We start from the raw sequence: 15,120 nt of genomic DNA, 5'->3' as shown, positions 1-15,120 counted from the left end.
GAGGACCACAAGCAGCCACAGTACCTGTCTGACCACCCAGAAAAGATTTAATGGATGGAAAACAGAAGAACAGTGCTGGATTTTTCACATACAGATGGATTTTCCTTTGTCACATAATGCTTCCTACAGGAGTGAGAATATAAAAAAGATCTGGTGTACTCCTGTGTATGACTGCCTGAGACATTCTGCACATCTAACATCTACCCCACACAATGGAAAAGCACAAAGGAGAGACTTCTAGCTGCTCGACTCCAGAAATCACTCCACTTGGCAGCAACCTCCAGTAAAACAGTCTCACAGCTGCTCTAAAGTATTCCAGCTGGTAACACATCCTTGTGAGGAACCGTCTGCTAGCAAGAGTGCATCAATACCACACTGATATGCTTATAATCTCCACCTTGCAGATTATAGATGCAAGAAACACAGAAGGCTTTTGCCATCCTTGTGAGGAACCGTCTGCTAGCAAGAGTGCATCAATACCACACTGATATGCTTATAATCTCCACCTTGCAGATTATAGATGCAAGAAACACAGAAGGCTTTTGCCATCCAAAAATGTTGCACAGTCCCTGGCTTGAAAGATCTGTTGTCCTTGCAAGCTTATAAGAACTGGGGGAATCAGTCCTCCAGAACTATGCCTTCCCGGGTACATTTACTGATAGGGAATCGGTTTGTCCTCATGAGCTACTTGGTGCACCTTTAGATTCCCCCCTATGCTCTCAGACAGCCACAGGAGAGACACAAGATTCTCCTCACTGCCCATCTCTCCTCACCTACATTTGCTGACAAGCTGCAAAGAAATGAAAGCGTCATGGGCAAAGTGGACCTTGAGCACCCAGAAACAGCCATTGGAAAAGACTGCCCTGCATTTGGGGAGGCATAGGCAGAAGCTACACACACCACCTATGAGGCAGCTCTTTCAGCATCCTTGACTGTGTTGCTTCTTACTAAAGAGATCTTTAAAAGGCAGCAGAGCTCCTCACCCTGATTGAACCCGTAACAGTTCTGTTGAAACATATTGAAGGCAGAGGTCAACTCAACTTTTTCAAAAGGTCCCAGCTAAAAGTGTGCTACACCTGGGGATGGTAGTTGTTGGGAAATGGGAGCTAGTGCGCTCTCCTGGCACCACCAGCAGACACAGTAACTCTTGCAGCTCTGAACAACAGAGCCCACGTAAACAAACTCACATCTCCTGGCTACGTGCCTCAAAAGCAGGACTAGAGCATGAACCTCGCTGTCTCAGAGGGCACAACTCACTGATTTGGCTGAGTACCAACCTGCCATACACACAGGGAGGATGCTCTTGGCACAGGGGGAAGGACCCACATATGTGGCTACCCCACTTCCCTCTTGAAAGCGCTGAGCTAAGCTGCAAATGTTACTGTGGGTAAAAAAAACCCAACCCAACAGGTCATCAAATCTTTTGCTGGGTAAGCCCTGGGTAACCAGTGCTCCACTGCGGGAACGTCAGATTCTCTTAGGCTGGCACAATAATACAGGGACTGTTCCTCAAGGTTAGGGAAGTTTATTTTTACAACTTTGCACAGTGCCTACAAATCTTTCAGCCACACAGCATCTGGTTCAGGCACTGCCCTTTGAATGGCTTTTCTGTTGGTGTAGTAATTAAAGGTATCCCAGGTGACACCTGATGCCTTATCAAGTTCATTAATTTAAGTGGAGTTATTTGGCTCTCTATTTTCTATACTTCATAATGTATTTTTAACCTTTAAAGTGACATAGGAAAGCACCAGATTGCAGGGGCACTTATTAACAGCCTATTAAAATATTTTATGGCCTTTATTTTAACGTTGCCATAGGGAATCAAGCATTTTGCTGCTGTTGAACAGGGTCAGGATTTATGGTGCGAGAGCTTCACCACAGCCTAACATAGAGCAATGCTAGGAAATGAACTGGGAGAACAAACTGCCATTCAGCTTCCTGAGTGCCATAAAGCTGTCACATGCAGATGGCAGCAACAGCCCTCCAACCCAGGCCTTTGCTTTGGTTTGGGTTTTGAGATATAAACCAGTAGGACAAGATGAAAGGCTCTGGGACCATGCTGAGGGCCAGCAAAGGCAGCACAGGTCTTGAGAAACAGATCTGAGTGTCTTTTCACCAACTGTGTGGAGCCATGGAGGTAAGCTCAGAAAGTCACCTGGTCACCTGTGAAATAACGTGGTCAGTGGCTTTTTATTCCAGAGCTGCTGTACAACACCCACATTTTGCAACTGAGAGACAACGACTTTGGAAAAAGACCCTGATCTTACAGAGAACATGATTACAGTTTTACCTAGAAGATGACCATGATGACCAAAAAGTTTGCAAGCCCCTCACATCCCCCGGAAGGTTTTCTCAAAGGTGAATTCCCTTCTCTGTTCAAAATCTGCACCTTCTCCTAACTCAAGCATATCTGGCATTGAGACAACACACGCCTTGGACTTAGAGATTTAACTTTTCCTACTTAGGTATTCAGAAGTTCTTGTTTTAATAAACTTCCTAGGGTGAGCCTGGGGTCTTCCCAAGTTCATATTATGTTTCTCTTATTTTTTTTCAAGCATAAGATATCATTTGTAATGAAGGAACATGTTTGGAAAGGTTTCAGCAACAAATGTAAAAGTATTTAATTGCTTGTGTTTTCAAAACGTTTTAATGAATTCAAATCAGGAACAGACACTCATCTGCCAAAGAACCTATAAAATATTTTACAATGACATTATAATTGACGTAACGGGTTGTATAAATTCCTGGCATTTTAAACAAGGGTAGTAGAGATTAGCACAAGCAAGATTATTCAGTAGGCAATTACTATTTCTGCTTTAATTATAAGGGCTTGGGTTTGTTTTTCTCCCCCAAGTTCTTAATTTAAATGTCATACTGTAAGGCTTCCTAGACAGATTTTGTGTGGGTAACCTTAGAAAGACTGTTCTCAGTGAGCAATCCCCAAGCACTAATGCACGACGAGTAGTCACATTAATAAGTGTTACTAAATGTACCATTCCTTTAACACCTCATTCGAGACCAAAGGAAAGACTATCATGGTGGGATCGGTCCTGGACATCCAGGAGGGACTGCTCCTCCAGTTTCATCCTATAGTTCAGTGACGGCAGGAGAAACACACCGCACAGAAGCTTGTCAGCGACCTGAACAGGGACAGGCATGGCGAAGGAGGGCCCTGAGAGTCCCTGAGCACACTGTGGTCTCCTGCATTTGTACAAGCATAGCTCTCCTTTCCTCCCAACCCTCAGAGAAGAAACTGCACCTAAGAAACTGAAATTTCCCTCAAAAGGACCATGCCAGGTCGTGGTAGGCCAGCGGCATTGCAAGCCTTGCCTGCTAGGTGTTTCAAGGGAAGACTGGCAAAGCTTTAAATTAAAGCCTTATCTGTGAGAGCAGCTCAGTGGTAAGAACAATAACCTTGCTGAGAACTGCCTTGCAACTGTGCAACTCAGTCATATCTTAATGACCCCCCCATGCGTCTTCTCCTGCTCCCACCACAGAAGAGAGGGGAGAACCAACTTCCAGCTGTGTAGCACAACGCTCCTTTTCCTGGGTGGGCTGACTCTCAACAACTTTCTCCTCCTGAGGTTCTTTAGATGGTTCTAAATAATTATCAGGCTTCCCATCCCATCCATACCTGAAATCCCACTTGGATTTTTGAAGCGAGTAATTAAAGCCAGAGGTATTTGAATAAACAGGCACTGATGATGGTGACTACTAGTCCATCAATGTGATGAAGCAGCTTGCTAGGCAGTAAGATGCCCAGGCTCACGTTAACCAAGTTCAAGGGCAAAACCTGCCTTGGCTGGCAAGCACATCCTCTGGTGTGGGCACCCCCAGGTAAACTTGCGGTAACTTGGCTGAAACTAATCAGGTTCTGGGGAGAATCTGGGGTCATTAAATCTGTCAGGGTCAAAACAAACAGAGGAGAAGTAAGGCTGTTGCCCTCAGAGCAAGGAGAAATAGTAATGATCAACTACTTCAACACCTTCCCTGTAGAGACTGCAATAATTAGCCCGTAATTGTTGGGCATGATTTCCTTTTTCATAGGGGGACTAGGAGGTTACCTGCTTCAACGACAGCTAATGCAGCTTTGCTTCCTTCATGCAAAATTGAATGGAAAATGCCACCACTGGCAGCCAAATCCTAATAAAGACACTGCTTCATCATCAGCCACTTGTTGGGACCTACTAGAAACCATTCTGCAGTGCCCTAACCCAATGTATTGCTCCTGCTTGCCACTGCTGCTGGCGGAGTTGGTCCCCCTCTGTTCTCCTCAGAGGGGAAAGGCAGCATAAACAGCAAAAGACAGAAACATGCAGAGAGAATGAAAGAAAAAAAAACAACCAGCCACTTACTTGATATTATCAAGACATCCAGATTCAGGTTTCAGTATGGCAGTATGATGGAACATTTTATAGAGAGCGATCCCAAGGAAGATGACATTAAGCTGCAGTGGGGAGGAAGGAGAAAAACCAAGGGTTTACATGACACAGCACAACATGATGGGGAGAAAGTCATCTTCTCTGTAACAGGAGTTGTTGTAGGAAACTAGCTCTCACTATGCTTTTGTAGCAACTGAATCACAGAAGATTGTCAAGCATTTTCTAAGGTGGTCTGGCCTGTAGACTGCAGGACTTGTGATGCCACAGTGTTAGCAAAGCTGCGGCACTGCATATGTTGGCTAGTTCCAACATCAACTGCAGTGCTTCACATGATGTTTTGGAAAGCTAAAAATATTTGCTATAATGGCTCTTCTTTGTCTGAGAGGTGTACAGTGGTAAAAAGTCATTCCAAGCATGTTGCTTAGCCAGCCCCGGTGCAATAAAGCAAAAAAGACTTCTTTTAAGATATCTTTTAAATATGGTGTAACTGGGGAGATGGGCAGGGAAATTACAAGTGCTGAAGATGCTTAGCAGAATGCAAAATTGAAAAACAGAAAGGAAAAAGAGTTTCATGTGTTCTGTAAAAGATGCAATGGTGTTTCAATCCCTCAGTGTTAACAGGGCTGCCAATTCCTGGCATGGAGTTCCTCCAAAAGCCTAGGCCACAGTTTGGTATCTATTCAAAGGGAAGATATCTTGTTATGAATTAATTGCTTAAGTAGGAAAAAAAATCCCCAATAGCTGTTGCTGGTGGCATGGCCTCCTCCCTGATGTGGAAGGCTTCTTGAATGGCCCCCAGCTGCAGGACAAGCAGGAGAAGAAGGAACAAGGTCTGCATTGAAGTGAGACCTCCTGGTTTGCTGTGTTAGCCAAACTGTAGTCTAGTCAAAACTGAGAATGGTTTATTTAAGCCATATTGTAGTGATTAAAGTATAAGAAAACTGCAGCTGCCTCTCAGGTTGGGTTCTCTACCTTGGTGCTGTGTTAGCTGATGCACTGGCAATGTGCTAACTGTGAAGTCACACAAGCTGCAACTTCTGCTGGGCAGGAAAAAATCCCCATTGAATCTCTCTTCCAGTTTGGACTTTATTTCATTCCTTCCTCCCCAGACTTCCCTTTTTTGCATGATCAATGCAAAGCCTTTGAATTCAAAAAAGCAGCGAGGCAGTGAGGGGCACAAAAATAGAGTTTGGCACTTCTAAATATCCAACAGTAGAAACCAAACTCTGCAAGCACCCACTCCAAAGCTCCTCAGCCCACTTTTACCAAGTATTTTGCGATGCCAAGAGGAGCCTCTCATAATGAGGGTCTAATTGGTTGTACCAGGTAGGGTCAAAGAAGAACATGCCTTTCTCAAATTAATCTCTGTAAATTAAAGATAAAGAGTAAAGGGACAGCAAAAGTTTTATTTCTTGACCTGAGAGATGGAGTAGATAATGAGGAGTTCTTACCATAATTATCAGGGTGGCTGGTCCTATAAAGCTCCAGATGAAGTAGGTGTCAAGTCGGAGCCAACATCTGTAATGAAACACAGGGGAGAGAAGGCATTCAAGGACTGCACGCAGGACATACATCAAGAGTGAGAGAGTGACAGAGAAGAATGTGAACTGCAAAACACGTCGGTGGGAGACAGGAAATATTACATTGCTTGTTCATTTAAATGCTGAGTTATGTGCCCAATTTCTGACAGCGCTATTGATGGAGTAAGATAATTACCTCTGGAGGAAGCAGGGAGAAAATGACACAAGGCCTAGTTGCTAAGGCTTTCTGCATCTGTTGGAAAAAAAGCCTTAAACCTGTTTAGTTTTATGGAAGGGATCTGATGAGCATCCCTGGATCTCCCTTTCCTCTTTAAGTTCCTCCCCCCCTCTGATGCAACACAAGCAGTCTGTCAACTGTCAAGTGAGATGACATTTCTCCAGCAAGCAGATCAGAGGAAATTTGGTGCAAACAGAAAGCAGGATTTGGGTAACAGAAGGCTGAGGTTTAATTAGGTTCAGCAACTTCCCCTTTAGAGCGTTTTATTTCCCTGAGCCTCTAGAGTGTTTTGTTTTCACTAATGTTTCGAGGGTTGCATATGGTCTGTGCTATCACATGAAGTTGATTCATGGCCTAAAACTAAATTATTAATCACTTAATTTCAACCGCGTTTAATACTCCCCACGTTTTTTAAGGCCCCTGGGAAATTACATTTCCATTCCTAGTTCATTCTAGGCGACAGGAAGATAAAATGGAAGTGACTGGCTACAAGACAGACGAATATAAATTCCAAGAAAGTTTTGTATAATGTTTGAAATACAAAGAAAGCGTAAAGCCACTCTCATACCAAACACCCAATGGAATTTCATAATGAGGCAAGCGACAGGAACCGTATATATGAATTTATCATGGTGGAAGAGATAACAGTTCTCAGAAATGACAGCTCTAATGCACAAGATGCATGTTTTTCTCCCTTCCAATGGACTTTGCAACAGGCAAAGCCTTTGCCAGCAGCCCCATGGAAGAGTTCAGCTGGAGTTGCCTGCCAAGAAAATAAAACATGCCCTGAACTTCTACGACTAGGAGAAGCCAAGATATGAGTACATTCAAAGATGCAGATAAAGCTTCTCATTTCCCTCCCTGACCATATAAATTTCAGGCCTTGTCAGTGTTGAAGATGTATGGAGATATATATGGTCATACCACTATTTGTCACAAATTAAAATACTGTCCTTTCCATGACCATCATTCCTGAACTGCCTCTGCAGCTGTTCATCCAAAATCTTCATGTGAGAGCATCAAAGTCTTAATGCAAGAGGCAAACAGAGGCTTTCAGAGCGAAATCTTGTTTCCTCTGTGGCTGCTGAAGTTCAAGGTGATTTACATGCAGCAGGTAATAGAAAAACATGAGTGACTAGAAACTATTTGAGTCTTGCTTTCCTATAGGAAAGGGTTTATATTATCATGACATCTGTGTATCACTTGTAATAACTTCTGAAATGTCACCTAATTGCAACTAGATTTGACAGAGGAACAGACGTTTCAAGGATAATGAAGTCCCTGTGAAAAGTGCTCTTCCCCATCCCTGAAAAAAGGTGTTGGTGTAGCAGCAGCTCACACATTACATGGTATTTCAGACTTTATACCCACACCATCCCTTAGGAAAAATGTGTAACTACTGCTTATTCTTCAGCTGCCACATATAAATCAGGGAATACGCAGCTCCACAACTTTTTTCTGCTGATAATAAGAGTGCTGGTGTGTGGGAAAGGACTCACAGGGTTGTTTTGTTTCATTTTAAACTACAATATTTTGAACTTTTTTGCCAGCTTAGCATTCTAAACATTCCCTAGCCCCTGCTGCACAGGAGTTGGGAACACAGTGTATTTTAATGGCCAAGCAACTTGCTTTTCCTTCAGCACAAAGAGGGAGCTGGCTCTTGGAAGGCCCAGGGAAGAGGAAAGACATAAACTCTCTCTCTTCACTCCTTCAAGCACTCTGGCCAGCCACATGGTCACATCTGATGCAGCTGGTTTTGAATGGTATAGACTGGGACACGGGGGAAATTGGTGCAAACTGTAATACAGCAAAAAGGAAAAGCTGTGTTGGGCTGAGCAAAGAAGTGTGAAGCAAGTGGTTTCCTTTCCAATCAACAAAATGGATGAAATTTTCACCCCATTCCCCTAAAAAATTCTGTCTCTGGTTGTGGACCACAAAATTCAGTGACAAGAGATGGATGCCGTGGATGGGAAACAAAAAGAGCCGGGTCCTGACCTCAGGATATGTGGGGGACATGGAGCAAAAGGGTTCTCTTTCAATGACAGACAGCTTCATTTAGGGACGAGTACAGCTTGTGAAAACCAGAAAATGTTTGGTTGGTTTTTTTTTGACCTGTCCACACACTTTAAAAACGTGATGTCATTTTTCATTTTTTTGAATAGAAAAATCACCTTTCTGTGAAATCGTGTATGACAGTCAGTCTTGGGTGACTAAATGAAAAGCTGCAGGACTGCCTCTAAGCTGCAGAGGGACTTAAAAAAGCCAGGGTATTTTTTGTGGTAATCAGGAAGGGATGCAACTTTGAACCTGTTTAAGTCATACCTCGTTAAAAATGCAAATGAAGACCAAACCATCAAAACACAGGCATCCCGCCAATTGCATTGAGGAGCTGTAAATTGCTAATCAGGCAAGTACCACACTGAGCTTTTCTTTCCTTAAAATACAAAAAACCCACATGCACAATGTGCTGTATAAATGAGCTCCTCAAAACAAGGAAGCAATCAGGCAACTCACTTCCCAAAGTTGCTAATCTTGGGCTGCCGAGTTACTTCTGCCCCCCGCGTGCAGCTGCACCATGAACACAGACTTACTGTGTTACAAGTTTAGACTCAGCTGCCATTAAGCAAATGCCCTGCTTCGGGAATCAGTACAAGGCAGAGCTATTATCTGAAAGCCTGTGGATGCAGGGGATGCTGCTCAAAACCCCACTGCTTCTTCCAAGACTTACACCAGCTTATTCAGTGCTTGCAATGAGCTCCATGACGCCGCTTTCCTTTATTTTTTAATTTCCTCCTCTTCCACAGTGACAAGTCACTATATTCACCTAAAGCTTTTCTCAAGTAATAAAGACTACAAAGAGTTTACTCTATTTTCTGCATGAAGAGAAATCAAATACTAAGCTATCCCTGGTGTGCATTAAATATAACCAATAAACAATCATTAGCTGCCATTGGACCGTAACATTTGAAGAGCCCTAAACATATCATGTTGTTCACGGGAGCTCAGCAGTTTGTTTCACGTGGCTGTTCAGCCTCCTTGTCTGGGTGCAGTAACTGGAAATGTCTGCACAAGACATGCCTTTCAAGGGTGCAATACAGATTCTCCTCAACGCAGTCCAGCGTCCACATTGCTCATGCTTTCTCTTCCAAATACCCAGCACGAGCACTGAAAATAAAACTAGTTCAGTGAAGGCACCCAAGACAGGCCATATTGTTAGAAGCTATTTTCCAAGGAACATTAACATGCATAAAATGTCAGCAGCTGGCTGATGGACTTGGAAGCTGTGTACATACACCAGGCTTTCATTTTGCTTTCTGACAGCTGGATGGCTTACCATGTATAGCCTGCTTTATAGCATCCCAAAAGGGCACAGAGAGAGGGAGAAACAAGAGAGAGACTCCTGTCACGATGAATCTGATCACCAATGAGTGAATATACCTGCAAGTCTGTTTTCTAAAATATATGGGACCATTCAAAGCACAGCTGCTTTCCTCTGAGATCTTTAAGAGGCATTGATATGAAACCCAGGACAGTATGGGAATATGGAATAGCTTCTTGCTGTCGATTTTGGGCAGCCTGCTACTTGAATGAGTCCTCTTAAAGGGAGGCTGCTAAAGTCTTAATCTAGCTTCTACTGAACCATTATGCAGCATATTCTCTTTTGCAGGAAGACTTGAGATACGGCCATTTAAGACTCAGCAGGTGAAGACCTGGCCTGTAAGAAATGGTGTCTTGGAAGTTCACGTGAGCATTGCCAGAACCACTTTGGCAATGTTAGGGGAATCACAGTCCTTTCAGTGGGGCTTCCTGCTTTCCACCTTTACTTAAAGTAAATGAAAGAAATTAAAATCAGAAGAAGGTGAGATGCAACACTTCTAATTTATTAGAGGAAAGGGCCAAACATGGCTCAGCTTCCTCATATGAATAGTCCCTGCTGGCCTGAATGGGATGATCTTTCCATGGAATCACTACCCTGCTGCTCGGTTATAAAAGCAAATTAATCTCCTAATATGAGTAGCTTGACCTGCTCTGAAACAGCAACAAAAAACCCCAAAACAACCAGTAAATGAAAAAGGATCAATTCCAATCCTTGGAATGATTAAGTGTAGAAGAGTATCTTTACTGGGCAGCTACTCCAAAATGCCAGTGTGAATACTAGGACATAGGATGCCTCAGAAAATCAAAAGCAGCAAGTGAAGAGCAAAAACAGAGAGAGAAACAACTGTCTCTTCCTGGCTATGTAATCTGGGCATTTGTTACAGGAAGGTTGGATTTAGAAAGGAAAATGAAATCAAGAAAACCTACTTTGGGTGTCTAAGCAAATCATTGTGAGACGTATGAATGGTGGCACCACATGCCAGGCAAAAAACAAATAACACTAACAGCTCCATAAGTCCTGCTTAAACAAATGCAATAAATAATGGAGGGAGGCAAGTAATATATTCCAGAGGATGTTTTACAAAGCCCGACAAAACCAAGCAACTTCTTGCAATCAAATTATGTATGCCTGGCATATAGTTCACTACAAATTCTAATCAGTTCTACCCTTCTAATAACATTATACAGAAAAATACATCATCATCTATCAACCAGATGGAGCACGATAGTTATACAAAACATATTGTATGTTTTTTATTTTCCACTTTGAGAATGTGATAAAAATGTGCACTCTGGAATTAGAGATTATAAATAAATATTTAGGCTCTGCAAATCTCTGTAAATATTTATTTGCAAAATATTATATATACACGTTTAATCACTAAAAATACTACTTCGTGCTGGGGGGAGCAGCCACTAAAACACCAGACTGAGTACTGGACTGGTGGAGATACAGCTCCAGTGATGGCAGATGTGTGGGAGCATCTCAGCTGGCTTTCCAGGGAGCCAGGCTTGCAGCTCCTTGGGCTGTAACATGTTTGAGGTCCAGTGTGCCCCACTGTGAAGAGATAGGTCCTCTGTAGACACACCACAGTAAGAATCAATTTGTCTAAAGGGACAAGGCAGAATGCTTCAGTATCTGATTCAGTGGGGGCTTATATATCGTTCAAGGGGGGATGTGAAGAGAAGAGTTAGTTGGGGCAGAAAACAGGTGGCAGCTGATGGAAACAGTCTTCTCCAGAAACTGTAATCAGCCGTTGTGTTATTTTTCTTTGCCTCCTATGCCTGTCAAAGTTGGTCAAACTACTTGGGATAAATTGGTAGAGATCCTTGAAAACTTACTCCCTCTCACCTTAATCTGTGTGGGCCATTTCCTTTCCACGAAGTATGACATTTTTACAAATTCAGGTCACTCTTCTCCTCATGGGAGGAAAGTGATGCAAATATCCAGTCGGGATGCAAGCCTAACAGCTGGCATGGTAATGGATCACGAGCAGCTCTACTGCTCTGCAGATTTCCTTCCACAAAGAATCAGGTTCATATATAACAATAAGGTTTCAGGCAAAAATTTTGCAGTTGAATTTAACAGAATATCAACTGCTGCTGTGGCCTGACCTGACCTATGCTAAAAAAGAGCTTTTAAAATGCCAAAGGCTCATAGCTTCAGATTGAGCCCTTAATTCAGTTAAAATGACAGGGGGAAGGCAGGCTGACAAGGGAAAGCAAGCAAAAAAAAAAGTAGTCAATAAGAACACACTGTTAGTGCAATTGCAACAAAGCTGATAAAGAAAATCAAGGGCTCAATGTTCCCTTTGTTTTCCATTAGATGGTCTCGCATGATCATTTAAATTGTGCTTTGATACCAGCTTCAGCATCGTTGAAAACGTTTAGGATATATTCATAATGATAAGTGACGTAGCTGTTGTGATTTGCAAAGAGTCTAATGCATTCCACTGTTACCACCTACTTTACTTACAGGCTCTGCTAATTTGATAGAACACTTTAAAAAGAGGAAGAAGAAAGCAGCGTTTCATCATCCAAACTTTGCTTAGAGGAAAAGGGTTACCTTTCTGATACAGTACCAAACCGAGACTTGGGACAGCCCCCTCTCCTGAGGTGATGAAATTTTCCTGGACTGACTTCCCCAAGAAAACATCTTTGCAAATCATTTCAGTGTGGGGAGTTTGTCCTGTATCACCACACATTGTGTCGGAGACACAGAGATAAGGCAAGGCTCCTTGGCTGAGTTTTGACTGCATGCACTTCCTTTGCCCACCAGGTCTCTGGGCTCTTCACTTCCCTTTGTTGTCCCCACTCCCATCCCTCCTGACCAGACTCAAGCAGTGCCAAGCCCCACTCACACTTTATCTGTGCCATAACTCCGGTAGTCCACTGCTGCTGATACAGCCACAATCAGGGCAGGCATGCCATAGCCCACCAAATAGAAGTACTTCCTCCGGGAGTTTTCACTCTCAAAAACCTCCACCAGCATGATGTAGAGCTGCACCCCTTCCAGGAACATCCAGGTGAAAGCTGCCAGGAAGAAGAAGTGCAGGAGGGCAGCAAAGACAGCACAGGCAATCTGCATGAAAAGAGCAAGAGAAGGGATTTGTACCATGCTGAATTAATGCAACAGTCAGGATTACTCTTACTGGGAGGTTAATAAGAATGAGGGAGTTCTGATCTTCTCCAAAGGAAGAACATTGTTTTAATTTGGAAAATGTGTGTGAACCATATTAAAACAGACACATCTCTACATATATATATTATGTGTAAAGATACAAAGGTAGGTACGTACAGTCTGGCAAAGAAACATATGAAGATGTGCATAGTATAAGCACATTTTTACAACCTGCTTATTAGACATGCACACATGCTTTATTTACAAATAATGCGCACAGAGCCTCTGAAACCACAGCAGGCATCAGCGTTTGACTCCCAGCTAACAAACAGGGCCAAATCTTGTGAGGTCTCATGCATGGAGTTAAGGCTGTTCTAGAATGTATCTCACTGCATGATCAGACATCCCACACACACTGAGACAAGAGCCTGTGGTGGGAGCAGAGAAAGCTTCGCCTCTTACCGGCTGGTCAGTCCGGTTGATGCCGATGAGGAAGAGGAGTTCTGCCACGAAGAGGCTGATGCACAAGTTCTTGTGAATTGTATTGCGGTCACTCTGCAGCCCACGGAAGAAGCAGAAGGTGAAGATGCAGATCAGGAGGCAGACCAGTGAGAGCAGGATGCCAACCCACGTGATAAAGTCCAGGAGCAGGTCATGGACTGCATCACTGTGCTGGAGATAAAACCACAACAAAAAATAATCATCAGTTGCATGTTGCATGACTTCTAATTCACCCCAGACACAGAGTGAGGTTGTCTGAGACCTCTCCCCAAATATTTGCATTCACTCACCAAGCTGTGACGCAAGGGACCAGTAGCAAAAAGACTAAATGGACCTAGACTTGAATCTTGTACCAAAAAAGCTGCAACCTGAAACACAGACTCCAAAGTCTTGTGTGCGGCTTCATTTTCAAAAACACAGCAAAGGAACAGACACACAGCATAAAGAACCATGGAACACCGTGATTCAAGTCTAAAAAATACTGTAATGCTAACAACACTGTGGAGATTACAACCACAAGTCCATTACTAGCATTTACCAACAGTGAAAAAAGGCTCTCTTTAAACATTCATAGAGATGTATGAGCTTGAAGGCTTTGGATAGAAAGAGACCGCTTAAATGTCTTGTGGTTTTTATTCAAGGGGGAAGGAGAAATAAAGTTTGATTTTCATTTTTCAAGCCCCGGAGCTTTATTTTAAAAATCCTGGCAAGTCAGATTGGAATGCTACCCTGAAAAAAATAAAGACCTTTTAAGACGAATTTGCTTTTGAATTGTAACACAACAGTGATTTGAAGACAGACTGGAAAGCGAGTGCTTCCCTGTGATGAACTTCTAACATGGCTTCACCCTCAAGCCATGCAAACTTGGCCATTGCAGTGGCAAAGTCAGGCAACTCTGTAATGAAGTTTTGTGATGGGCAGCAGAGGTGTGTGTTGGCTCTGCTGATAAAACATTGCTGGATTGCTCCTGGGCTTACACTGCACGTCCTTCCCAGAAAGAGCAGGGGGTGCTGGGACCCTGACACTGAAGGCATCTCGTGTCCATACTCCTTATTCAGGCTGTAAAACTCACCCCTAACTCCCCAAGTTTCCATCAGATGTGGTCAGAGTAGAGATATCATTACTTAGTAAATCAGAAATATGCATCGAGTCACGAGACGGTTGCTCAGGGCTAAGTGGTTAGAGTCAATGAGCTGATGGAAAGATTGGCTGGAAATCTCTGGGGGCTTTTCAAAAAAACCAGAGAGGCTTGAAACCCAGCTTTGTGATCCACCAGGCTGTATTATTTTTGGTATTCACATTCCCCTTCACCTCTGGAATTTTGATGACTTAGGTGTTACGCAGGCTGGCAAACAACAGTGTCACACTTCAAAAAGCCAGGACAAACTGGAAACCTTTTCCTCCCTATGGGATAAAGCCTTGTGACCAATGGGGGGAAAAGGTGATTAATTTATCCATTTCCTTTGCCTGCTTGCCAGTGACAAAGCCACATCAAATGTCAAGCCTTTCTTGATATACACTCTGCTATGTCAGCACCCATGAGAAACAACTCAAACCTTTCAGCTATTTGGGTTTAGCAGCATGAGTGATAGGCATCAAATGATAATGAAAGATGGGGAGAGACTTTCCCCTCCATCTCTTCCATGTGGGAAATTTTCTCTCCAGTGACATTTGGAGAAGGAGACACGAGGGCTTCTTTCCCCAAATGTTCTTGCCACTCTTCCTGAGTATTCCCAATATCTAAGGAACTAGGGGTCAGAAATCCAACAGAGATGCAAGAAAACATTCTGTGCTCACTGTAGATCATGACAGAAATGCCTATTCCAGCCAGCTCCTCCAACAGCACCCAGAAAAATGAGAAGATGAAGCACGTGTCATTTTCCTGGCGCCTGTGCGTTGCTTTATCTCAGTGTCATTCCAGCTCATCCATTCCTCTTAACTCAGTGAGAAAAAATGTTAATGCAAACCTTGCACCTTGCA

General features: G+C 43.2%; 1 protein-coding gene across 1 annotated transcript in view; it reads right to left on the bottom strand.

Annotated features, from left to right (window-relative positions):
* The window catches only part of ADGRL3 (adhesion G protein-coupled receptor L3), a 509,563-nt gene that overhangs the window by 41,282 nt on the left and 453,161 nt on the right, over positions 1-15,120 (bottom strand). The window contains exons 17-20 of the mRNA XM_051618348.1: positions 13,102-13,311; positions 12,380-12,600; positions 5,834-5,900; positions 4,356-4,447 (exon numbers count right to left, since the gene is read on the bottom strand). Coding sequence (XP_051474308.1) covers positions 4,356-4,447; positions 5,834-5,900; positions 12,380-12,600; positions 13,102-13,311 — 590 coding nt within the window. The remainder of the gene's footprint in view (positions 1-4,355; positions 4,448-5,833; positions 5,901-12,379; positions 12,601-13,101; positions 13,312-15,120) is intronic.

The sequence above is a fragment of the Apus apus genome, chromosome 4 (genome assembly GCF_020740795.1).
Source record: "Apus apus isolate bApuApu2 chromosome 4, bApuApu2.pri.cur, whole genome shotgun sequence".
Taxonomy (NCBI): domain Eukaryota; kingdom Metazoa; phylum Chordata; class Aves; order Apodiformes; family Apodidae; genus Apus; species Apus apus.
This window is presented reverse-complemented; position numbering and strand designations above follow the sequence as displayed.